General features: G+C 41.6%; 1 protein-coding gene across 4 annotated transcripts in view; it reads left to right on the forward strand.

The window, feature by feature from the left end:
- The first annotated feature begins 349 nt into the window (after positions 1 to 349).
- EFCAB11 (EF-hand calcium binding domain 11) overlaps positions 350 to 27105 on the forward strand; it is a 58689-nt gene continuing 31933 nt past the window's right edge. For 2 of the 4 annotated variants that reach the window (XM_033141333.1, XM_033141343.1), the window contains exons 1-5: positions 350 to 475; positions 3549 to 3644; positions 6985 to 7030; positions 13795 to 13896; positions 14634 to 14724. In XM_033141333.1, the coding sequence (XP_032997224.1) occupies positions 404 to 475; positions 3549 to 3644; positions 6985 to 7030; positions 13795 to 13896; positions 14634 to 14724 (407 nt within the window). In that variant the 5' untranslated portion in view covers positions 350 to 403. The remainder of the gene's footprint in view (positions 476 to 3548; positions 3645 to 6984; positions 7031 to 13794; positions 13897 to 14633; positions 14725 to 27105) is intronic. The other 2 variants (XM_033141358.1, XM_033141350.1) reach the window with 2 other exon arrangements.

Genomic DNA, 27105 nt, shown 5'->3' on the forward strand with positions numbered 1-27105 from the left:
CTGGCAGGAGCCCTGCAGAGCTATCCCTTTGCGGAGGCCGCCATTCCCTCAGGAAGGAAAGAAACAGGAAAAGAAGCACCTCAAAGCAACCGGGTGCTTTTGAGCCAAGCGCGTTCAGGGCAGCGTGGAGGAACCAGAACCGCGAGGGGCGGTCCTATTATAGAACGAGCTTCCGGTTCCGGGAGAGTAACCGCTCGCCTCAAAACCATATGACAGACGCCTCACCCAATCCGACGATTCCTTCGGCCCAGGAGGGAGAGTGAGTGGGTGGGGACAATAGCGTCTTTCCCGCCTCGCGCTTCCAGCCAATGAGGGGCGGCGTTGGGGTTGCTAAGGGGAAGTGGAGCGAGAGCGGTTGGGGTTGCCATGGGAAGCTTCGCGCCGGCTTGAGGCAGCGTCCGCGATGTGCGCCTGGCGTGAAGAGGCAGAGAGCGGATTAAGTGGCGAGGAGAGTCGCAGGAAGCGGTGGGCTAAAGTAGGTAACGAAACGAGGTGTGGTGTGTGTGTTCTTTAGTTGCATTTGTGTTCCACTTTTCCTCCGCTCTCTTTCATCCTCACAACAGCCCTGTGAGGTAGGCCAGGGAGTGACTTGCCCGAGACCATCCCAGGCAGCTTAGTGGTGATTTGGATCTGAGTTTTCCCAATACTTCTCCAGTACTCCTAAACATTTCATCAGAGATGCTGGAAATCCTCGGCATACGGATGTCTAGTCTTTGCTTGAAGGTCAGTAGCGCCCCCCCCCCCACAACCCCCACAACATTTATGACAACAACAAAACGACAGTTTATTCATACCCCGCGCCTCTGGCTGGGTTTTCCCAGCCACTCTGGGCAGCTCCCAACAGAATAGCGAGATGAGCGCCGCAACCCCAGAGTTGTTCCCGACTGGATTTAACTGTCAGGGGTCCTTTACCTTTACCTTTTTATAATCCCACCTCAGTCTTTTTCCTTCTTCAGGGTATGCTTGTTCAACGTTTCCTCATACTTCTGTCCCCCTCCAGTTGATCCACATCCTTCTTAAAGTGAGGAGTCCCAGACCTGGACACGGTACTCCAGATAAATCTAACAAGAGCAATTGTTACTTCCCATGACTTGGAGACTATCAAGAGGCTTGGGTGCTTGTAGGCTGCACTCTGATTGGGCTAGACCAGAGGCAAAACAAGGCTTTATTCCACCCAGATCAAAGACTCAGTTTGGCACACACAGAAACCCCACACCTTGGGAGCCTCAATGGTGTCCCTCTGGAGGCTTCACCTGGAGCAGAAAACCTGGCTAGTCCCTCCATAGCTAGCCAAATTATTAGACACTAGCCAAATTATCTGCAGTGTGTGGGTGAAAGGTAACTATACATTTCCAAAAGTATTAATTCCACAGTTCACACCACAGGAATGATTGCCCTGATATAGCAGAATTAATTATAAATACTTAAGGTAAACATGCACATGTTTGCAGACCTAGGTACAGTATCTTGGGGGGGAGAAGCCCTATTCTATTGAAAGGGAGCACAAGTAGTTGTCCTACAATTATAGACCTTCCCTTCATTTGATTTATTCACATGTTTAATGTGTGCTTCACCTAACGATAGAGACAGATCTGGATAACAGCTGTGTTTTGTATTTTGTACTTCCAGAGACTTGAAATCAGCCATATTACTCCTTCCCAGTTGTCTGCCATATCAGAGCCTCATTTGAATATCTGCTCCCCCATCAATATTCCATCTTTGTACTCTTACCAGATGCAAAATCATGAGTTCACCATGAGCCAGTTCCACCCCACCCCACCCCCTCACACTTTGTTTATACCCCCTCACACATCTGTAGCCAGATGAAGAGCTCCGGAGAACCTTGAAGTTTGCACACTATTGTTATAAGTCTTGGGTGCTGGGGTTTGTGGGTGCAGTGTATCCTTTGTTTAACTATTATTATCGTTAGAAAGTTTATTTTTGTTTTGCACATTCACCACATACCAGTGCTAGAATTTCTGTGAACACTTAGAACTAGTTGTCTCTCTGCTATGTGGGTGTCCAGGATGTGAGAATTGCTTCTTGCCCCCCTGCTGTTTGAGAGTTTCTCATCTCTGCTGTATTAAAAGATTGTATCTAGGTGTTAAAATTTCGAAAGCTATTAGTTGCTCCTTTATGTGTTTATCCAAAAAGTCTAAAGTAGTCCTGGTGTGTTTTCAGGACCTGATAATTTGTTCATGCATTTCATTAACAGTTTTCTCCACCAAGTGCTTCTATTGATAATCAGTAGGCAATCTGCCATTTTTCATTTCTGTTTGGGTTACTTCATAAGCATGTTCCTGCATGAGGCTGTAACAAATATAAAGTCAACAAGCAGAGATTTCTATTCACTGGTCCAAGTGTTTAATGAGAAATCTGGTTAGTTGATTCATTCTTAGTCTCTCTCAGCATTTTATCTTTCACAAGCATTCAGAGTATATTAGAATATTTCTCAACTGCTGGTATCTCTGCAGTCTTGCTGTTATCTAACTCAAGATTGCTTTTGACAGCATTTTCGTTATTCTTTGATGGACATTTTAGTGGTTGTTAAAAAGTAAAGTCAGCAGTTGTTGAGACGGGCGGGGGTCTGAGATGCTGTAAAACTGGATCTTTGTTGTAGCCCCCCCCCCCGGCAATCTTTTCTAGATTCTAAATTCATTATATTTAACTATATGAAGCCTGTAAGGCATTTGGCAAAAATAGTAAGAAGGTGCCACTGCTGAGCAACAGCTGGCGGGGGGGGGGGGGGGCAGGCGCAACAAAACCTATTTTTTTACATGGGCCTTTTTAATGTTTAGTTAACCTGTTCAGATGCTTATTTTATTGTTTTTACCTGATGAATTTTTATAATGTGTTTTGTTATTTTCTGATTTTTATTTTATTTCATTTCAACCTGTTAACCACTTAGAGTCCCCCCCCCCTAAAAAAGTGAAGCAGTTTATCTTAGAATCATTGAATTGGAAGAGACTCTGAGGATCATCTAGTCTAACTTCCTTCACTACAGGTTATATGCAGCTGTCCCACATGGAGATCGAACCTGCAACCTTGGTGTTATCAGCACCACACTATAATCAACTGAGCTACCCAGCATATAAATTATCTAAATAATATCAGTGATTTTAAAGGCAAAATATAATAATCTCTGGGTCCCTAGAACAGTGTTGTACCTTGATCCCCTTTTACTGTTTTATTGTGCTGGCATAAGAAGCCTAGGCATTTTTTTTTTAATTAAAGAGAGATATATATAAATGTTTTAAATAAAAACACCACATCTAGAAATAATAAAAGCTTTCAAATCCACATTTAAAATACAATATCCAGATGCATCTTCAAATAATTGCTGGCATGAGTCCTATTAAAATGAATTATTCTGAATCAAACTTTAAGGATCACAGACTTTTAAAACACACTAAACGAGCTGGGCAGCGAATTCTAATTCAAAATTAGACAGAAATGTGATCAAACTTGATTACCCGTTTTCTTTTTGCCAAACATACTTGAAGAAAGGCTTGTTTTAAAATCTTCATTAATTTCTTTGTTGTCTTTAGGTATTTGAGGCATGTGATGAAGACAACAAAGGATATTTAAACAGAGAGGACTACAAGGTTGCAGTAGTGATGCTGTTTGGCTATAAGCCCTCAAAGGTAAAGTCTGTTTTCTTCCAACCTGTCTTGAGGATTGGCGTATTCATTAAGCACCCCAAACACGCATAAAATAATCAGATAAATATTCTGTAGTTTACGTTTTTTGAATTATGAAAAGTCTTCAAAGGACTGGGGTGTTTTTTCTCTTTCAAATTGCAGGAAATGGCAGTGAATGTTGGCCTTACCCTCCATTGTGAGTTCTTGTATTTAAGTACCTGGAATTGGCACAACAAGTGTCTCTTATTTTAAAGTGTAATGTTTTATTATGTTTTTATATGTGTTGGAAGCCACCCAGAGTGGCTGGGGCAGCCCAGTCAGATGGGTGTGGTACAAATAATAAAATTATTATAATATTATTATTAAAGGAGAGTCCCTTAAAGCACAGCACCCCAGCCCAATAGAAGTCAGTGGGTGCATCCTGCAGAATCATCATAGATATCACTTGTTTCTAGCTTCATAAAGTATCCCTGTGGTTTTGCAAGTGTAATGTCCATCATTATGATGGACAGACCAGATCAGCAACAAAATGCTGCAGCGTGGAGTTCTCCTGTTCACAATTCCAGTCTGCTATGCTGTTTTATTCTGGTCCAATCCTTCGGTTTAAAATAAAACTTCCTGGATTATTATTATTTTTACAAAAATATAGTTGTATGGATTCCTTATAACCGAAACTGAGCCACCCAGTGTAGGGATGCTAACTTGGCTGTGTCTCCATTTGAGCTAAAATAAAAGCTAACCTTGGTTATTCCAGTTTCTGAGATGGGACAGTTCTGCATCAACTATCTTGCCAATAGAAGCTGTTTTTCTTGATTCTTTGGAAATCAGTGTTGCACGGTGTAATTCACTCAGGTTTTTTTATCTACTGTTTCTACATCAAAGCAGATATTTCTCAATAGCATGTGTAGCCAGCTTGACCTTCTAAACTTCAAAGTTACTTAAGCAAACAAGTGTTGCCCCACATCCCAGTCAATTATGCAAAATAGCTAAATAGAATCATACCATATCTCAAAAACATATGCACAAGTAGATTGGGAATTAAAATTAGAAACTGCTATTGAAAGGTTGAATAAGTAAATTAAAATAAGAATTTCAGATGAACATTGCATTCACAACTGGTATGTTGTGCAAGTGACAACAGGAGCTTCTGAGCACTGTTTAAGTCAAGGCACACTTGTTTTTAAAAGTTAGATTTTTCTAACCACTGTGTCAGTTGAGACATAATGCCAAACCACAGCTTGGTGCTAAGTGAACAAGCTTTATGCTTGCACCTTCCTTCCTTCTCCCCCCCCCCTTGTTCTGCTCTGATTTTCCCTCCAACATCTGGTTTAGCAGCAAACAAGGATTGCAAACCTAGTTCAGCTGCTGTTCATGATCTTGGACTGTGTAAGCCAGGCGTGGCCAAACTTGGCCCTCCAGATGTTTTGGAACTACAATTCCCATCATCCCTGACCACTGGTCATGTTAGCTAGGGATGATGGGAGTTGTAGTCCCAAAACATTGGGTGGGCCAAGTTTGGCCATGCCTGGTGTAAGCCATGGTTTGCCCACTTAGGATGTAATGCTAAAATATGGCTTGCCACTAAACCAGGGAAATTCAGGCTATTTCTTCAGCCCCGATGACATTTAACAGCACAATGCTGTACAAGTCTGCTCAGAAGTAACTCTCATTAGGTTCAAAAGGAATACATAGGGTTGCAGCCTTAACTGAGAAATAAGTGCTGTTGAACTCATTGGGGCTTACTTCTGAGTAGACATGCTTAGGATGACATTGCTTATTGATTTCCAGCCTTGATAAGATTTACCTAATGAAGTTTTAACAGATTTTTGTTTCATATTGCCATGTATAAAGATGTGAATCAAAGTAATGCCTTTTGTGACCATGAGATGTCGCTGTTAATACTTTCCATAGTGATTTGGAAAGTAACTGATCTATGATATTTTTCAGTGACTTTATTAGAAATTCTGAGGCTGCACTTACCTGTTCTCTAATCTGTGAGAAAGCTTTATTAAGCACAGTTGGATTTGCTTCTGAGTAAATATGTTTAGGATTGTACTTTATGTCTGTAGTCTACAGTCCATTTGCTCCATATTTGTTCTGCTAATTCTAATAGAGTAAATGGCTTCTAGATTACAGTCCAGCTACTGGTTCAAAATAAGACCATTAATGAAATTATATTTTACTTTCACATAGTCATATTACTTATCTTTCTGTGGAGAAAGATGCTAGACATGTTGCCATCATTAAAGCCTGTAATAAATAGCCTGATTTGTATTGAAAGCAAATAATGGTGGGAGAAACTGATCTTAAATTTTTAGATACTTTTTGGCATCTGTTTCCCTTTCAAAAGTATAATGTTATAGTCTTGTTCAGTTCAAAATTATATAGATGTTAATTCTTTTGTAAATGAAGACACATCTGTACATAATTTTCTCTCAGAGCATCCATATTTTTGTTAATATGCTGTCATGAATCTCATGGAGTCATCGTGGACAATGTGGGGAGGAATGGAAGGAGCTTGGAGAGTTGGAAGCGGCTGACCCAGAGGAAGGTCCTAGTGAGATAGGGAATGAGAATTTGGGACACCAGGAGGAGTTTTATCCAGAGGAAGGTCCCAGTTGTGTAAGAAGTCTGGGTTCTAGGGACAGGTCTACTAGTCTGTTAGGAATGGCCCATCTCTGTGATAGTGGACACCTCATGTGCTATGTCACGAGCTACCAAGATAGCTCCAGTGCCCTCCCTTGTCAGCGAAGAGCCCTCTCCTTCAATGGAGACCTCTAAGAATAAGTCCAGTGGCAAGCTGTCTTCATTAATTCATTCTCCAAGGATTTGGAAGTGGTTGTATAAGCAAACTATTAGTGTCTAGCCTCTGCAGCAGAGTGCCCATTTGTTTGTGCATTCCAGAGATTTGGGACACAACCTACACAAACAGCCATGCCCACCCTGCTCTTGAAAAGGAGAGCAGAGGGGCATGCAAACTGTTGAATCAATATATTAGCTAAACTTACCCATGTTTCATAGTTACCTGCCAGCTTGTAACTTGTAACCCCATGTTGGAACACTTTTCTGATTTCACAATTAAAGCATTTAAAACACCATGCTCTTCTCCAACACGTGCGCTGCCCATTTGGTTTAGCGTCTCATCTTCATGGGAGTTCAGAGAACTGGATCATGCCCTTCATTTTCTGACATCTGAAGTAAACAGCTGAACTGAAGGTAATTGTAGGTAAGACTGTGATAGCGGTTTTGCAGAACTGGCTTGTGTACAGGTAGCAAATGAAACAATGAATTGAAAGAAATGTACCAAGTCATTTCTTGATGGTGTCATTTTTGTCTATTCTAGGTGGAAGTGGATTCAGTCATGGCTTCTGTGAAGCAAAATCAATCTGGTATGTACAAGCATCATATTTTGATCTTCACTCTATTTTTAACTAGCGATAAGAACTCAAACTAGAACATGACAGAATTAGAAAATAAGTATGGAATAGCTTTAATTACTAAATTTGTGAGAAATACTGTATTGAAAAATATGCATTCAGGTTCACTTGGTGTACAATATTGAGCTAAACACTATAGATTGAATGCTGCCCAGCTCAGTGGAACTGGAGAAGTGATCAACTCTAAAGCACTCCCCACCCCTTATTGTGGTGTAGAGGTGAAAGTAAGGAGCTCCAGTTTCAAGTCACAAGGGAATGGGAAACTGGATCATAGTCACACTTATATTTCATAGTATTATTTATTTAAGAAATTTCTATCCTATTTAAGCACAACCTCTCAGAGCTGCTAACATAATAAAGACGAAAACAATAAATTCTTGAAACAATAGTGACAGAAAGACAGCTAAGTCTGATTAAAACAGAATATAAAAACTCACTACTGTATCTAGAAAGAGGGAAGGGAAGGGAAGGTAGGAACTAGGCTGATATCAAGGAAAATAGAGAGGAAGCAAAAGGAAAGGGACAGGGCAAAATGTCCCAGGTTCAGTCTTCAGGTAAGACCCCTGTCTGAAACCCTGAAGATTTGCTGCCAATCAATGTAATCCTGAGGTAGATGCACCAGTGACCTGACTTGGTATAAGGCACTTTCACATGCTCCAGAAAGGGTTCAATTACTCAGACAAAGAAAAGGCAAGAATTATAAAAGAATGTATATTGCACTTTGTACTTATCACAGCAGAAATAGTGTTTAAAAGTGCCTTTTACGAGAGGGGTTATAAAGAAGATTTAATCCATTTTCCCTCCGGTTGCCTTGGAGCAAGGTTGGTTTTTTTAAAATAAAACAAAAGCAGTCCTTCAGCTTACAGAAATATATATTTATATTTGTAAGGGACCTGGGGGTAGAACCTAGCTACTTCAATCTGACATTCTTCCTTCACTGCCTTGATGTATCTGAATGGCATTCCTCACTCCAGCTTCCATTTCACATCTTCCGTTTCTGCTTGGAAGTCAGTCATCTTATTCCTAACAACATCTTTGATGAAAGATGAGAAACTGAATCTGAACTTGAATGGAAACTTCAGTTCAAATGAACACACATTGGTGTAAGATACTTTTACTAAACCGAACAAAATCTTTCATGAAAAATGAATGAAAACCGTATGCTGCTTAAGGTTCCTCTGCGACTCGGCATTTTTGAGATGAAAAGTCATGTGTGATCTCACCTCCAGACCTAAGTGTTTGTTGGAAGATTTTGCAAGGGGGCTTGTTGCTTGCAAGACGGAATGCCTTGCATTGATCATAGTGACAGCCTAGCTCAGGATTATCTTATGATGTGCCAGTGCAGTTTCTCTTCAATAGGCATGGATAATCCTGTGTTCTGATTTCTGTGAGCCTTCTAGATGTATTGTGAAATTACACACACATTATTTTGAATTGTCCTGTGTTTCCTACATCCTCAAATCTGTTCTGAAAGCCCCTGTGTAGATGTGGCTTCAGAATTACGTGAATCCTTTAAGCTGCTAAACTGACGATGTAAGAAGAGCCCTAACTGGAGCAGACCACGAACCAATCTAGTTCAGCTCCCTGTTTACCACTCAAGCCAACCAAACACCAATGGGAAACTCGCAGGCAAGACATGAACACAGTAGCCTAACAGTGTGTGTGTTTGTGTGCACAAACAGTTATAAATAGTCAGATGAACAAGGGAAGATACAGCATAAGAAACCTAGAATGAAAGGAAATAGAGTCGAATTTCACTCTTCTCATCTACTAAGTGTGTAACCAGCTCAGAAGGCCTGTGTGCATAGCATTTTAAGCCCTATATTGCATTCATAAGACTAAAACACAAGCTGGTGGCCTGGAAAATTTAACTTTATCTAATGCGCCAATGGTCCATGGGGTCACGAAGAGTCGGACATGACTAAACAACTAAACAACAACAACAATGCTCCAATGAATACATATTGGGAGATGAGTGTCTGTTAAGCATGGGTCAATTCATAATGTAAGCCAGCGTGCATTAATGAAATTGGATATTCAGGCAGGCAAATGCAGTATGTTTAGGCATTCCCTGCTATTTAAAAAATTGCACATCATAAACAGAACCTGATAGTTGAAGACAGTGTGGTCTTAAAATCCTTGAAATAGACAGCATCCCCAACCCTCTGAAGCAGATTTTGGAGGGTGTATGGAAGTCTGCAGGGGTGAGGAGAAGAAAGGATAAGTCCCATTTGTGCAAGTGAATTGCACAAGAAGAATGCCACAATTGAATATTACCCATAATATTTCCATCAGTGAATTGTGAAAACAACTTTCAGATAAGCAGTTCATAGGGTAGCAGGTAAGGGTGGTGCTCCTACCTGTGTAAATGATACGATGTGGGAATGAATCCTGTAGTTCTTACATTATTTAATATTGAGATTCTGTTTTCTTGAGCTGTAGGTGGTGGGTGGTGCTGTGGTCTAAACCACTGAGCCTCTTGGGCTTCCTGGTCAGAAGGTCAGCGGCTCGAACCCCCATGATGGGGTGAGCTCCCGTTGCTCTGTCCCAGCTCTTGCCAACCTAGCAGTTCGAAAGCACACCAGTGCAAGTAGATAAATAGCAGGGTGGATTTGATTTAAATCACTAGTCAGTAAGGCTTGATTTAAATGACAGTTTTCTATATAAAGACTAATTCTTGCTGGTATAACTTTAATATGCAAATAGATGAAGATTTTTAGAATAACAACTTTTCATATTAGTTTTTTTATCCCCAGTTTAATAGGTTAATCATTCATATTTGGACAACTTTTCTGTTGTACTTAGGAAGGAGAAAAATAATCATTACCTTAATAATAACAATTTAAATAGATTTATTAGATCCATTCCACTCCAAACAATCAGAAAAATATTGTTTGTATTCTGTTCACTGAACTTCTTGAAACTCAACACTGAAGGGGCTGATTCTGTATTCATAGGTTTGTAGAACAATAGGATTAAGGTCTTTTTCTCAACTTTGTTCATGTTATAACATTTTTGCTGTGAAGAAGAGGCATGTGATCTCTGCTGAGTCAAATTCAGTTTTGAGAACTGCAAAAGTAAACCAAGCATCTGTGATAATATCTTGTAGGCAGAGAAACTGCCAAATAATCTTACAAAAACCTCTGGAAGAGCATAAATGACATTGTGAATGGATTAATGGAATTTATTTACCAAAAAATTAAACATATACAGCCTTATTCTACATAATTAAAAAACTAATCTTTATTTCATGATTGAATAACCTTTGGATGGTAATATATTTTTCCCAAAAAGCATTTTATTTTTAAAAATCTGATTTAAACAAAAAAAATCCGATTTTTTAATATATATTTTTAAAAAATCATTGATTTTTATCCACCCTGATAAATAGGCACAACTTCAATGGGAAGGTAAACAGTGTTTCCGTGTGCTCTGGTTTCCGTCACGGTGTTCCATTGTGCCAGAAGCAGTTTAGTCATGCTGGCTGTGGACAAACCGTGGCTGCCTCAGCCTGAAAAGTGAGATGAGCGCTGCAACCCCATAGTCGCCTTTGACAGGACTTAACCATCCAGGGGTCCTTTACCTTTTACCTTACACAAGAGCTCCATGTTATCTGAATAAATTCAAATCATGATGGGAGTGAGGAGCAATAAGGTTTGGGCTTGTATGCCCCCCACCCCACCCCAGCATGGCTGCAATGATGAGTTTAGAAGCTTTTACATTTTAAAATAAATGTCTGAACCCAACAAACATGTTCATTTTATATACAGTTTATTTGAAAATAGTTGACTTCAAATCATGAGTTATAAAACTATTTAGGTTAACAAACTATAGTTAACTAACTGTCCTGTGTTCCTCATTGGAAAGGTGGTATGTAAATTTAATAAATAAAAATAAATAAATTTAACAACAGTTGATGTGTTGGACATAACACTAAATTGTGTTTAATAAAAAATGGAAGCAAAAAATGTTGAATCTCCTCATAGAGGGAGATGTGCATGAACCCAGGGCTTGCTGCAACTTATCTCTCTCACAGTGACCCATGATTTATTGTGACATTTGAACTGGCCCTGTTATCTATCTGTGCTCATTAACTGTGTTCTTGATTTTGACAAGACCACAGCTGTACCTGTTCTCCTCTAGAGGGAAAAACATGGCATAGGATTTGAAAAGAAAATACTGCACACAATGAGATTTTTAAGTTGACTTAAAAAAATTATGAAAGAAAATAGAGAATTCTGAATTTGCATTTTAAATTGTGTCATTGGCAGAATAACTTCAAATCAATTCCAAGTTGTTTAGTTCAGTGCCCATTTTTACACATCAACAGAGCAGAACACAGAATCAGTTGTAATGTAGTATCACAGGAGGTACAAAGAAAAGATCCTTTCTATTTATGCTACACATAGTTCAGTATAGCAGCTTAAAATAATAACTATAGTAACAGCCACCTGTTATAACCCACTGGTTTCTGCACTCCTATAGCTGCATTGTTGTTGTTGTTCAGTCGTTCAGTCGTGTCCGACTCTTCGTGACCCCATGGACCAGAGCACGCCAGGCACGCCTATCCTTCACTGCCTCTCGCAGTTTGGCCAAACTCATGTTAGTAGCTTCGAGAACACTGTCCAACCATCTCATCCTCTGTCGTCCCCTTCTCCTTGTGCCCTCCATCTTTCCCAACATCAGGGTCTTTTCCAGGGAGTCTTCTCTTCTCATGAGGTGGCCAAAGTACTGGAGCCTCAACTTCAGGATCTGTCCTTCTAGTGAGCACTCAGGGCTGATTTCTTTGAGAATGGATAGGTTTGATCTTCTTGCAGTCCATGGGACTCTCAAGAGTCTCCTCCAGCACCATAATTCAAAAGCATCAATTCTTCGGCGATCAGCCTTCTTTATGGTCCAGCTCTCACTTCCGTACATTACTACTGGGAAAACCATAGCTTTAACTATACGGACCTTTGTCGGCAAGGTGATGTCTTTGCTTTTTAAGATGCTGTCTAGGTTTGTCATTGCTTTTCTCCCAAGAAGCAGGCGTCTTCTAATTTCGTGACTGCTGTCACCATCTGCAGTGATCGTGGAACCCAAAAAAGTGAAATCTCTCACTGCCTCCATTTCTTCCCCTTCTATTTGCCAGGAGGTGATGGGACCAGTGGCCATGATCTTAGTTTTTTTGATGTTGAGCTTCAGACCATATTTTGCGCTCTCCTCTTTCACCCTCATTAAAAGGTTCTTTAATTCCTCCTCACTTTCTGCCATCAAGGTAGTGTCATCAGCATATCTGAGGTTGTTGATATTTTTTCCGGCAATCTTAATTCCGGTTTGGGATTCATCCAGTCCAGCCTTTCGCATGATGAATTCTGCATATAAGTTAAATAAGCAGGGAGACAATATACAGCCTTGTCGTACTCCTTTCCCAATTTTGAACCAATCAGTTGTTCCATATCCAGTTCTAACTGTAGCTTCTTGTCCCACATAGAGATTTCTCAGGAGACAAATGAGGTGATCCGGCACTCCCATTTCTTTAAGAACTTGCCATAGTTTGTTGTGGTCGACACAGTCAAATGCTTTTGTGTAGTCAATGAAGCAGAAGTAGATGTTTTTCTGGAACTCTCTAGCTTTCTCCATAATCCAGCGCATGTTTGCAATTTGGTCTCTGGTTCCTCTGCCCCTTCGAAATCCAGCTTGCACTTCTGGGAGTTCTCGGTCCACATACTGCTTAAGCCTGCCTTGTAGAATTTTAAGCATAACCTTGCTAGCGTGTGAAATGAGTGCAATTGTGCGGTAGTTGGAGCATTCTTTGGCACTGCCCTTCTTTGGGATTGGGATGTAGACTGATCTTCTCCAATCCTCTGGCCACTGCTGAGTTTTCCAAACTTGCTGGCATATTGAGTGTAGCACCTTAACAGCATCATCTTTTAAAATTTTAAATAGTTCAGCTGGAATATCATCACTTCCACTGGCCTTGTTGTTAGCCAGGCTTTCTAAGGCCCATTTGACTTCACTCTCCAGGATGTCTGGCTCAAGGTCAGCAACCACATTACCTGGGGTGTATGAGACCTCCATATCTTTCTGGTATAATTCCTCTGTGTATTCTTGCCACCTCTTCTTGATGTCTTCTGCTTCTGTTAGGTCCTTTCCACTTTTGTCCTTAATTATGGTAATCTTTGTACGAAATCTTCCTTTCATATCTCCAATTTTCTTGAACAAATCTCTGGTTTTCCCCATTCTGTTATTTTCCTCTATTTCTTTGCATTGTTCGTTTAGAAAGGCCCTCTTGTCTCTCCTTGCTATTCTTTGGAAATCTGCATTCAATTTCCTGTATCTTGTACCTAGCTGCATATATGCCTGTAAGTCCCATTGAAATCAACAGAATATACTGTGTAAATATGTTTAAGCCTCATTATTTGTGCAGTAGAAGAGAAGTGAATTGCAGTAATATAAAAACCCTATTTCAAGAATTGTTCTTTTATTTAACATATTAAGATTTCAGTCCTCCCACTTACTGGAGAGTTTGCCACATGGTACTTACTTTTGAGTAGACATGTATAGGATTGCAGGGTAAGACTGCAATCCTGTTCACACTTGACTGGGGAGTAAATAGTGACATCTCCTTCTGAATAAGCACGCACTCCAAATGTTATATGCTGCTTGTGTTGCAAGTAATTTTTGGAGGAATAATGATAAGCATTTGATATATGCCAAATTTCTTATTTTTCTAGGTGTATCACTTGAAGAATTTCTAAATCTTGTGAGTACAAAGAAGGCTGCACATTTTTACCAAAGCGAAGTAAGGCAGCTATTCACTGCTTTTGACAGGCAATGTAAGTTTTGCTTTCATATTAATTTCGCAAGTCTTATTGTTTTCCATCACTGTTATCCTCACAACAAGCCTGTGAAGCAACTGTAGTCGTACCTTGGAAGTTGAGCAGAATCTGTTCTGGAAGTCCATTCGACTTCCAAAACATTCGGAAACCAATGTGCGGCTTCTGATTGGCTGCAGGAAGCTTCTGCAGCCAATTGGAACCCACGGAAGACCCGTCGGACGTTCAGCTTTCAAAAATAGTTTGCAAACCGGAACAGTTACTTCTGGGTTTGCGGCGTTTGAGAGCCAAAACGTTCGAGAACTAAGCTGTTTGAAAATGAAGGTAAGACTGTATGGCAGATACTGGCAGGCCCAGCATCATCCAAAATCTTCATAACCGAGAGGTGGTTTGAGTTAGGTTATCCTCAATCTTCGTCTGACCCTTTAAAGTGCAATACCACACTAGCTATTTATGAACAAGAAGAGCTCAAGAAAATACAGGTTCTTGTATTTCCTGGTATTGTTTAGTTATTAAACCCAAACATAATAACCAGGTCTGGAACTAAATCCCCTCTAAATTTATGTGCACTTGAGATGTCACGTCCTTTAAAAAAATAATAAGAGGGATTCACACTCTTAGGGAGCCCTTGTTCCAGGCTTTAAATGTGTCTTAATCCTGATTCATAGATTCACTACACTACTCTTCTAAAGATTTAAATGTCTTTCCTCATATACTCTCTCCCCTTCTTTATCAAGGTAGAGGTTATTTGTCTTTAGAAGATTTCAGAAAAGCTTTCAGTGTTGTGGCCCCAAAGCTGCCAGAGAGGACTGTAGTTGAAGCTTTCAGGTAAGATGAACAGAATCATTTGGTTGTGTTTCTAAAATGCAGACATGGTTCAGTCCAATCCACTGCAGGTCTTGTGTCTACAAGCAAAAGGTTCTACTTGGGGGAAAGCAGAGCCCTGTTTCCTCTTCTCCGCACAGCACCATCACACAGAATGGGAGACCTGCACACATCTCCTATAGCCCGGTTCTCTGTCAAAGAGCACAGGGCAGCTACCCTGTTTCTCCTAAAATAAGACATAGCCATAAAATAAGCCATAGCAGGATTTCTATGCATTTGCGAAATATAAGCCGTTCCCCAAAAATAAGCCATACCCCGAAAATAAGCCATAGTGACACGGCACCTCCCATTAAAACAGCCTGGAGAGGCGTGGCTATACAGCGTACCGATGCGACGCGGTTAAAATAAGACATCCCCTGAAAATAAGCCATACTGTGTTTTGTTGAGCGAAAAGAAATATAAGACGGTGTCTTATTTTAGGAGAAACACGGTAGTAATATTTGAAAACAATAAAACAAAGGAGAAAAATTACCATGTAAAGCAAATGCCGTGATAGTAAAACAACCTCGGCAACAAATAGTAAAATCAGCAGAATCAGATTGCATAAAATGCCAAAGAGAATTAAAAGGTCAGCAAGGCTGAACAGCTGCTTAGCTGAGAATGGATATGGAATTCCAAAGACAAGGCACCACGACTGAGAAAGCCCTACTCCACTTCAGACAGTACAGTCATACCTCTAGTTGTGTTCGCTTCATGTTGCGGATTTTTGGGTTGCGAACGCGGCAAACCCGGAAGTGTATATTTCCGAGTTTCTCTGCGTGCATATGCGTGTTCTGTGCACTTTGCGCATGCGCAGAAGCATTCTGCACGCTTCACACATGCGCAGAAGCACTCTATTGTGCTCCACGCTTGCGCAGAAGCGCTGCTTTAGTTGTGGACTTTTCAGGATACGAACAACACCCCGGAACAGATCGTGTCGGCAACTAGAGGTACCACTTTACAGGCATTCTGAGCACAGTGCATTTTAATGGTCAGCCAGGATCCTATGGTAGCAGGAGAACTATCTCCATTAGCAGCTGTTCTATCTGGCTGCATCTAAGGGACAAGTGGCATTTATTTATTAAAAATATTTTTTTGACTGCCCTTCATACAAAATCTTAGGATAGTGTACAATTTTTTTTTACAAATGAGATAAAATGCCATTAAAAACAATACAGTCTGATCATTAAAATGCCTGGTTTCTCTTAAAAGCTTAAACCACTGAATAGGTCTGTTGATACAGAAAAGTCTCCAAAGGCACCTGAACATTCGGAATGACAAAGCCTGCTGAATTTCTCCTGGAAGAGCATTCCACAGTCTTGGCATTCAGTATATGCACCTTGAGTGCATTGGCAGAAAAGCAAAATAGTGTGATGTAAACAAACAATAGATATTATGCACCCCAGAGTACCCTGCCTTCTATCCACACTGCATTGCTATCAATGGGAGGTGCATTGGAATGTGACATGTTATTATTACTTGTTACTTGTGACATGTTATTATTACTTGTTGAGAGCTCTGAATCCTAACCACTAGACCACCAGGGAAGCAGCTATGTTATTATTACTTGTTAATACCTTTTCTAAAAATCACAACCACTGATGAGAACAAATGTATATTTAGGAGTTTGTGTAGTATTTAAAATTGCAGGCACTGATTCAAGGGTTTAAAAGGAAATTAGTAATTTTTTTTTTTATAAGATTTTATTATTTTCCAATAAAAGAAAAAGAGAACAAAATACAACATCAACACATAACATAAACATCAATAAAAACATAATAAACATTAAACATAATCAACAATAAACATAATCAACATTCAAAACAATAACAACAATAAAAACATAAAAATAACATATACAAACCTTAACCAATATCTTTCTTTGAATATTTCTTGTTTCTAACTTCTCTATTTGGGGACTTCCCCCGTTCCCTCCACTGTCTTCAAAAAACATATACTTCTTCATGGTAGCTTTATATATTGTTCAATTCACTTTTACCCAAGTTTTAATATACTTAGCTTTTACTTAGTCAAATATCTCAGTAACTATGTATCTTATCTTAACAACCTATCTTAACATATTTTGACACATACATCTTTCACATAACAACAATTCCTCTTACCATTCATATCTAACACATATCTACCAAAGCCGATATTCTGTTTAATTCTGCTCAAATATTCAGTTTAACTGATTTAACTAAATAGTCTTTAAATTTTTTCCACTCCTGCGACGCCTTCCCCTCCCTCTGGTCCCGGACTCTGACGGTCAGTTCTGCGAGTTCCATGTATTCCATCATCTTCATCTGCCATTCCTCCACCGTTGGTATCTCTTCACCTTGGAAGGGGTTAATTAGCTAACCTATATATTTACCTGAATGTATTGTTAGTCCAGTGAATGTATTAAGTATAAAAGTGCCCCTGTTAAGCTTTTCTGTATGAAACTGCTCTGTAAAGCTGTGAACTTTGATCTGCATTGTACTTCTCTCTGGCAAGCTTTGCCTTACTAAGTGTCTGGAGATAAGAACAGTAGACCTTACGCAGAGAGTACTGTAGCTGTCCTTCATTGAGAGGAACTGTTGTCTAGGTCAAGAGATAGGATGGCCTTGCTGGAGTGCGCATGAACCAACTCTGGCTAAATGTCATTTGCCTTATATGTACAACAGGAAATGTTCCTTATATGGACAAGAGGAAGTTTTCCGAAGGTGGGGGGAATGAGTTGGAAAACTGTATAAGAACTGCTGGTAAACTGACTAACTTTTGTACTTGCTTGGCTATCTAAACACCGAAGTACCTCTGCATGCAGAAATTAAATCTTTCTCTCTCTCTGAAGCCAGAAGCCTCAGGTTTTTTTTTACTTCCATGTTCTCTCACCGGGCGCAACAATGGGAACCCGTAGGGGCAAATAAGGCTCCATAACGTGGTGCATTGGCCGGGAACCCTTCGCTGTTCCCCGGGATTGAGAAAACAGGGAGTCCGAGGCGTCGCTGCACAGCAGAAAAGGCTCTCCTGGTCTGGCGTTTGCTGGCCCCAAGCGCGCTTCCTGCCTGTTTGTGGGAAGGGACCTGCTCACCCCAGGGGGAGAGCCAAACTGCACCGTGGCGACGGGAGAAAGAGAAAGCGGCCGCAAGGGGGGAAGGGAAGTAAGATCTGCAGAGGACAGGTAAGCTCCACAGGGGGAGCAGCTTCCCAGGGAAGGGGAAGCGCAGGATGCGATCGATCCTGCAGCGGCAGTGTGTCGTAGAGGACCGCCGCTAAAATCCGGTAGTGTGCAATAGAGTTGCCACCGGAGCCTGGCAGTGTGCAATAGAGTTGCCGCCAGAAGCCTGGCCGTGAGCCGTGGAGGGCCGCCAGGAAGGGGGAAAAGAAGGGGGGTGCCCTCTCTGAGGAGAGAGAAGGGGGTTAAGAATTTTTCAGAGAGAGAAGGGGGTTAAGAATTTTTCTGTGATTTTACTCTGTGTATGGGAATGGTGTATGGGGACGCTCCAGTGGATGTATTGAGTGAATGAGACGCAGGAACTCAGTGTCCCTAGCGAAGCGGAGAGTGTGTGCATGAAAAAAGTCTGGTTAGGTGGAAGGAGTGTCCCACTGTCCCAGGTTGAACCTGAGCTTGCTGAGATGGGGAATTGGAATTTTTGTTGCTGTGTAAAAATTTATGACTTGTAATAATTTTATGATTTTTCCTTCACTGTGTGTGTGTTGTATGAGTTCTGTGTTTGCAGTGATTGTGCAGTGTGATTTTTGTGAGTTTGTCTGTGTCTGCAGTGCCTGTGTGTGTGTGTTGGTCCCTGTTTGAGGCTTGCATTCATTCTGGAAAGGTGGGGCAGAAAGCAGCCCTAAAATGTGTGTTCCCAAACTCTGTGTTCCCAAAATTGTTTCATTTCTTGCTGCATTGCCAATGAAGTCTGGGAAGTCTGTTTTTTCCCTTGTATATGTGGCTGCACAATTTGTATTTGTTGTTTTGTTTTGTTGTCCCTTCAAGGAATCTGTTTGAACCCCAGGGTTTGGTGAGTGTGTTTTGGAAATTGTTTGTGTGCCAAGGCATGTGTCTTTAATAGAATGGGCTGGAAAAGTATTTCTCTGCAATGTTAAGGTGAATGTAAAAGTGTGTCTGAAGCATTGAAAGGAGGGCTGCTCTTGCAATCAGGAATGTTTGTTAGTTTGTTTTTAAAGTTGGTACAGTCTTATTTTGTTTCTTAATTGACCTTTGGTAAAGCAATGAGAGTGGGGAGATGGACAGAAATGGAGAGAAGCCTTAGTTTAAACAGCAAGGATTTTTCTCTTTGCAGCAGTGAATCTTGCAAAGGAAGGAAATTTGCCTCCCACAAAGGGGGGGAAAGGTGATTATGTCTTTAGAAAAGAGAAGATTATGTCTTCTGAGCAGTTTGATTGTTTCCAACAGAAGTTGATTAGAGGGGAAAAGTTTTATTTTATATCCCAGGTTTTAAGTTTTTCAGGGAAGGTTTTGAAACAGAAGAAATGGCTTCTTGGCAGAAGGTTATTTGGGAATGTAGATGTAGGTTTGTGGGATGTAGAATGAAGGAGAAGAGAATGTTGAAGTAGAATGGGAAGGGGCTCATGGTTAGCAACTGACAGTGTAGCCCTGACAGTGTAAGTTAGGATTTGGAGTAAGTTTGAACCTCAGGAGGAAAAGGGGGCAGAAATTTTTGGAATGATTGGAAGGAAAATTGATGATAAAGTGAAGGTATACAGAATCATAGAATCATAGAGTTGGAAGGGACCCCAAGGGTCATCTAGTCCAACCCCCTGCCCAGCAGGAAACAATATTGAAGGCAATACACCACCCTCCATGCCAAGGTTGCAGAGCACATCTAGGGGGGTGAATCCATTGTCCAAACCATGGAGAGGACCGCCAGGTTGTTGCCATGGAAGCATGAGACAATGAAAGAGGCCTGAAGATGGCTCTGATTCAAGAGGTGGTAGATATAGTAAGCCCTTCAAAGATTGTTTTAAAAAGACAGGAGTTTTTCCTATTGCCCTGTCCATAATTCGTTGTTACCTAAAAGAAGCCTGAAAATTGTCACTATTTGAATGAGCACATCAAGGGTTCAACTCCATTGTCCTAATGAAACACCGTTGTGAGGAGTTAGCAATTTTGCTAAGCTGGCCGCCATGTGTGAGATGATGAGAGTGACCAACCGATGGCTCTGAAATGAGATAAATAGGCCAAGTTCTATTCTGTCTGACAACCCAACTCTGTTAGAATTTGTTCCCTATTGCCCTATTCCACCCTAAGTCCTCCTGAAGGTCAAAAATAGGTTGGTGGTGAGTTAATTCTTGGACACTAGGTCCTGATAGGCTTGGTGAGGTGGTAAGTAGAAAATTAGGTACTGAGGATCAATGGCTGGTGCTTGGATGCAGGAAACAGAAGAGGAGGGAAAGTTAGTTTTTGATATGGCTGTTGGAACTGGTAATATAATTGGGATGGAGAAATGGAACAATAGGAAAGAGAAGACAGTAAGGAGAAAATAGCTATACCCAAATACCCTAGATTATTTGTACAATGTTATATTGGAGAGGATTAGTTGCTATGTAAAGGTTTTTTTAAAAGGAGAATGTTCTGAAGAATGTCAAGATAGTAAGAATTGCAATGGCTCTAGTAGTGTGTCTGGAAGGTGATGTTGAAGAAATGGATCTTATTTGGGAAAAATTGTATCTTTCTGTTCCCTGACATTAGCAGAGTTTTATGTTAAATTGGTCTGAAATTGTGGTGATGCTAATGATGATATTGTGTATGATTGTATTGTGTATTTGTTTATATTTGTGTGTATTCTAAGTTTAGAGTGTTTGCATGGATTGGAAAAATGAACTAAATTATTATTCTGGGCCATAGAGTAGACCAAAGAGCTATGGGATAATTATTGCGGAAGAATATTGTATTTCGAGGAGATAGTGATCCGGCATGGTCAGTAATATCTTGTGAGTGTATGGGAGGCTGTCCTTATTTGATTGGGTTATTCTAGCTTGCCTCCAACAGGGAGGAGGACTGAGGTGTGATTAATATCGATACCTGTGAGGTTAATCTGTGAGGCAAAAGAAAGGCAGGAGGAGCCCAAGACACCACCCTCCAAGGGCAGATATAATCTCTGTAACTATCTCCTATTCTTTTAGCAGGTGCCCTAATGCCATGTAGCTTTGCTATGCTAGTTTTATCCCTATGCAGAGATTCTGAAACCTAAGTGGCAAAGATCCTGCAGAGTCTTTTTGACAACACTGCCAGTGGTGAAAGTGGCTGGTGTCCGCCTCCTCATGTAGAGACAGGACCTGCCACAGTGTGCTGAAACATCCCTTGAAGCTGAAGATCCAGGGAAGCAACAAAGGCCAAGAAGCAACAGACCTGCTGCCAATGCACAGGGGAGGGGCCATTGGCCCTGTGCACGCCAATAGAAGAAAGGGAAGGAAAAGAACACTGAATGGGAGGACTGAATGATCATATTGCCTTAATTTGTGTTGACCAGTTACCAGATAATGTGACCAGCTGAACAGTTTCTGTAATTAGTGTTAGGAATATTCGATGTAAAATATCCTTAGTTGTATTTGTTGTATCTGTTGATATTGTGTCCCCCATTGTTATTTTGCCTTTGTATTTTCTGTTTAATGCAATGCATGCATATGGTGATTTATAAAGTTGTGTCATGGATTCTTTAGCTCATTGCCCTTGCTAGAGAATATCAGTCATTTCCCAGGGACGCGCTGGAGAAAGAATTCCAGCGGTCCGAAGAAGAGGAGGGAATGGAAGGGGTTAATTAGCTAACCTATATATTTACCTGAATGTATTGTTAGTCCAGTGAATGTATTAAGTATAAAAGTGCCCCTGTTAAGCTTTTCTGTATGAAACTGCTCTGTAAAGCTGTGAACTTTGATCTGCATTGTACTTCTCTCTGGCAAGCTTTGCCTTACTAAGTGTCTGGAGATAAGAACAGTAGACCTTACGCAGAGAGTACTGTAGCTGTCCTTCATTGAGAGGAACTGTTGTCTAGGTCAAGAGATAGGATGGCCTTGCTGGAGTGCGCATGAACCAACTCTGGCTAAATGTCATTTGCCTTATATGTACAACAGGAAATGTTCCTTATATGGACAAGAGGAAGTTTTCCGAAGGTGGGGGGAATGAGTTGGAAAACTGTATAAGAACTGCTGGTAAACTGACTAACTTTTGTACTTGCTTGGCTATCTAAACACCGAAGTACCTCTGCATGCAGAAATTAAATCTTTCTCTCTCTCTGAAGCCAGAAGCCTCAGGTTTTTTTTTACTTCCATGTTCTCTCACCGGGCGCAACAATGGGAACCCGTAGGGGCAAATAAGGCTCCAACCTTTCCATGTTCTCGCCAATAAAATTCTAGCTGCTGTTGTGGCATACATGAAAAACACTCTATCCTGACTGGGTATCTCTTCATTGGTTATGCTCAGGAGAAATGCCTCTGGTTTCTTACAAAAGGTAACTTTCATTACCTTCTTAAGCTCATTATAAATCTTATCCCAGAAAGCGCTTACCGCTGGGCACAACCACCACATATGAAAAAAGGTACCTTTCGCATGTTTACATTTCCAACATACATCTGACATTTTGGTATTCATCTTAGCAATCTTAACTGGTGTCAAGTACCATCTATAAACCATTTTCATTATGTTTTCTCTTAAACCATGACAAGCAGTAAATTTGATACCTTTTTGCCACAATCTCTCCCAGTCATCCATCATAATATTATGTCCTACATCTTTTGCCCAATCTATCATTGAGGATTTAACCAGTTCATCTTTTGTATGCCACTCTAGCAGAAGGTTATACATTTTGGAAAGGTTTTTGAAGTTCGATTCTATCAGTTCTGTTTCCAGTTTTGATTTTTCTACTTGAAAACCAACTTTTTTGTCCATTTTAAATGTTTCATAAACCTGATAATAGTGCAGCCAGTCGGGGACCTGACTTTTTACTTGATCATAGCTTTTTAGCTTAAAGGAGTCCCCTTCCTGCTGCAGTATGTCCATATATCTTAACCAGTTTGCAGACATATTCGGTCTCTTATATGCCTTGGCCTCCACTGGAGAGATCCATCTAGGAGTCTTTCTCTCTAACAAGTCTTTGTATCTAGTCCAAACCTGATATAGGGATTTTCTCACAATATGAGACTTAAAAGTTCTGTGGATTTTAACCTTGTCATACCAAAGGTATGCATGCCAACCGAACATATTATCATGTCCCTCCAAGTCCAACACATCAACGTTCTCTAGTTTAAACCAATCCTTTAACCAGCAAAAGGCCGCAGCTTCAAAATAAAGCCTTAAGTCCGGCAGGGCAAAGCCTCCTCTGTCTTTAGAGTCTGTTAAAATCTTGAATTTTATTCTTGGCTTTTTGCCCTGCCATATAAATTTCGATAGGTCCTTTTGCCATTTTTTAAAACAGTCTAGTTTGTCCAAAATTGGTATGGCTTGGAATAAGAACAGCATCCTTGGTAGGACATTCATTTTAACCACTGCTATTCTTCCCATTAACGACAGTTTAAGTCTTGTCCAGATCTCCATATCTTTTTTTATCTCCATCCACAATTTTTCATAATTATCCTTATACAGGTTCAAATTCTTGTTTGTGAGATTGATACCTAGGTATTTTACAGATTTAACAAAATTGAGGCCTGTGGCTTCTTGAATTCTTTGGATCTGTTCTGCACTCAGATTTTTACCTAAAACTTTGGTTTTCTGCTTATTTAATTTAAAGCCAGCTACAAGTCCGAATTGTTCAATTAATTCCAAGGCTCTGGGGACACTGCCTTCTGGTTCTTGCAGGGATAGCATCAAATCGTCCGCGAAGGCACGTAATTTGTATTCCTTCTCTCCCACCTAGGAAATTAGTAATTTTTAGGGCTCATACAGTAGTACACTCTATGGTGCTGCTACCATATACCTACTTTGACCTTACAATATATGGGCTGCTTTTACATTTGCAAAAATTGTAAGTTTTTTTCTCTTAGAGATTATGTTAAATGTGTGTTGTCCCTTCTGTGCTCTGGATAAAAGATTTCCAAGTAGTTTCATAATCCAGAAGATTTATATAAAATGAAGTAATCTTATATATTTTACATCAAACTACTCATGGTGGGACAAACAAAAATGTATTGCAAACAGCTCCAAAAAGATTTCTCCTAACTGGGTGAATGGTCATTAAAACGGCAATGCAGTTAATTATAAGTAACTAGAAAGTGGTGCAGGATGAGGGTGGCGCTGTGGTCTAAACTACAGCCTAGGGCTTGCTGATAGGAAAGTCAGCGGTTCGAATCCCTGCGATAGGATGAGCTCCCTTTGTTCGGTCCTAGCTCCTGCCAACCTAGCAGTTCGAAAACATGTCAAAGTGCAAGTAGATAAATAGGTACCACTGTGGCGGGAAGGTAAACGGTGTTTTTGTGTGCTGCTCTGGTTTCGCCAAAAGCGGCTTAGTCATGCTGGCCACATGACCCAGAAAAACTGCCCGTGGACAAACGCCGGCTCCCTCGGCCAGTAAAGTAAGATGAGTGCCACAACCCCAGAGTCATTCGTGACTGGACTTAACTGTCAGGGGTCCTTTACCTTTAGAAAGTGGCACACATTTGAGGCAAACTTTGCATATATGCTTAAAGGGTGTAAATTGGCAGTGATTGCCCAGGAAAGAGATATTGGTGTCATGGTGATACAGCTCAATGAAAATGTCTCAGTAACCTTGCCTGGACAACACAGTAAACCAGATTGTGTCTTAGCAGCACTATGTGAGCATGTGGGTTCTCAGAGAGGAGCTTCCAGTTGCTTTGCTCCTCTGTGGTCCTAAGGGAAGCCAAGGTTTGTCTCTGATTGTCCGAACCCAGCCTCATGGTGCAGCTCTTTCCAGATTTCCGTAACCAACCAACAGTGCCAGATGCAGTTGGTTGGTGGCTCCACAAAAAGCCCTCCAAATTACCCAGCATTTCAGATTAAAAAAGAACAACCTGTAAGTAAGTAAGTAAAATTTTATTTATACCCTGCCCTCCCCGGCCAAGACCAGGCTCAGGCTGGCTAACATCAAATATCAAATACATCAAAACACAATCAAACAATTGATTAAAATACAGCTTAAAAATTAGAATCAGGATAAAATAAAATGATTGCCCACAAATTACAACCATAGGGGTCAGGAACCCCAATTATTCACATGCACCAATAAAAGGGCCAAAGAGGTAACTTACAGGGCCCCATAGAGGGGGGGTCAAACTGGGCCCGGACTGAAGGCCAGGCGGAACAACTCTGTCTTGCAGGTCCTGCGGAAGGATGTCAAGTCCCGCAGGGCCCTGGTCTCCTGCGATAGAGTGTTCCACCAGGCTGGGGCCAAAGCCTAAAAGGCCTTGGCCCTGGTTGAGGCCAGTTTAACCTCCTTGAGGCCTGGGACCTCCAAGATAGTATTATTTGCAGACCATAAAGTCCTCCACGGGGCATACCAGCAGAGATGGTCCTATAAGTACGAGGGTCCTAGGTCGTATAGGGCCTTAAAGGTTCAAACCAGCACCTTAAACCTGACCCTGTACTCCACTGGGAGCCAGTGCAGCTGGTATAGCACTGGATGAATGTGGTCCCGCAGCAAGGACCATGTAAGGAGCCTCGCAGTGGCATTCTGCACCCGCTGGAGTTTCTGGGTCAGCTTCAAGGGCAGCCCCGCGTAGAGCAAATTACAGTAATCAAGCCTGGAGGTGACCGTCACATGGATCACTGTGGCTAGATCAGGGTGAGAAAGGTAAGGGATCAGCTGCTTAGCACGGCAAAGGTGGAAAAATGTCGCCTTTGCTGTAGCTGCAACCTGCGCCTCCATAGAGAGGGAGGTGTTGAAGGTTACACCCAAACTCCTGACAGAAGGCACTGGCACCAATTGAGCCCCTGCAAGAGATGGGAGTTGGCTCCCCAACCCCATGTCATCCTGACCCAGCCAGAGGACCTTTGTCTTCAAAGGATTTAACTTCAACTTGCTCCCACGCAGCCATCTAGCCACAGCTTCCAAGCATCTGGTCAGTGTGTCCGGGGCCGAGTCAGGATGACCGTCCATCAACAGATAAAACTGGGTGTCGTCTGCATACTCATGACAACCCAGCCCAAAATTCCAGACAAGCTGCGCAAGGGGGTGCATAAAAATGTTTTAAAACACCGGGGAGAGAATTGCGCCCTGCGACACTCCACATACCAAGGGGTGCCGCAACGTCAACGTCTAGCGCCACCCTCCGTCCCTGACCTCAAAGAAAAGAGTGCAGCCATTGCAAGACTGTGCCCTGAATCCCCACATCAATAAGGCAGTCGTCCAAAAGTTCATGGTTGACCATGTCAAATCTAAAAGAATCAGCAGTCCCAAGCGGGGTGGGGGCGGGAAGTCAATCCTGGCTTTCAGAGTGTAGTGATCAGACCATGGCATTTTCACAGGGGAGGACATGATCACATCTATGCCTGCACCAAAGATCAAATCCAGCATGTGGCCTGTTTGATGTGTGGGGCCCAAAACAAACTGAGAGCCCTAGTGTCGCCATGGAAATCACCAGGTCCAAAGCCCGTGAGGAGGGGGCAGCATCAGCATGGACGCTGAAGTCCCCCAAAAACAATAGGTTAGGGAACTCCAAGGCCCAGCCTGCCACCACCTCCAACAGGCCTGACAGGGTGGCTGCCAGCGTGCTAGGTGGTTGGTACACCAGCCAGACAGCCAAGCTCTCCTTGGTGCCCCACATCAGGCCAACACATTCAATGCCGGAGATTGATGGTGCTGGCAGAGTCCTGAAAGAGCAATCCTCGCCGTCTCATGCAAGGCTGCTGTTTCACCATTGCACACCTAGGTCTCCGTCACACAAGCCAGGTCAACCCCCTGCGAAGTAAAAAAGCCTCACAGGGTCGCGATTTTATTGCCCATAGACCTGGCATTGCACAACACCAGTGACGGAGGTGGATAATCCCTGCTCACCCTACCTTCGTCCCTCAGGATGGGGCACAGATTGGAAGGGGTTCAAGCATCTCCACATCTCAAATCCCTTCGCCTATGGTATCTGCCCCCACTGCCATACCTCCCTCACCCCTCAACAATGGTGATCCCAAGCCCCATGCTGGCCTCCCTTATAAAAGAAGGATGTCCATTTAATGTTATATCATCCCTGGTCCAGGTCTCCTGAATCAAAGGGGTGTCAACTGGAAGCCAACTAGATGAGATGAGAACCTAAGAAATGCCTCAAAATGGCATCCATGTCATTAGGACATAGTGTGATGCATACAATTTATTTTATTTTATCTGTCATCCATATGACAGATCAGACAAGATAGTGAAATACATGTAGGTGATATAAGCCTGAGTGAAGTAAGGT

This window comes from Lacerta agilis, chromosome 1 (genome assembly GCF_009819535.1).
Source record: "Lacerta agilis isolate rLacAgi1 chromosome 1, rLacAgi1.pri, whole genome shotgun sequence".
NCBI lineage: Eukaryota > Metazoa > Chordata > Lepidosauria > Squamata > Lacertidae > Lacerta > Lacerta agilis.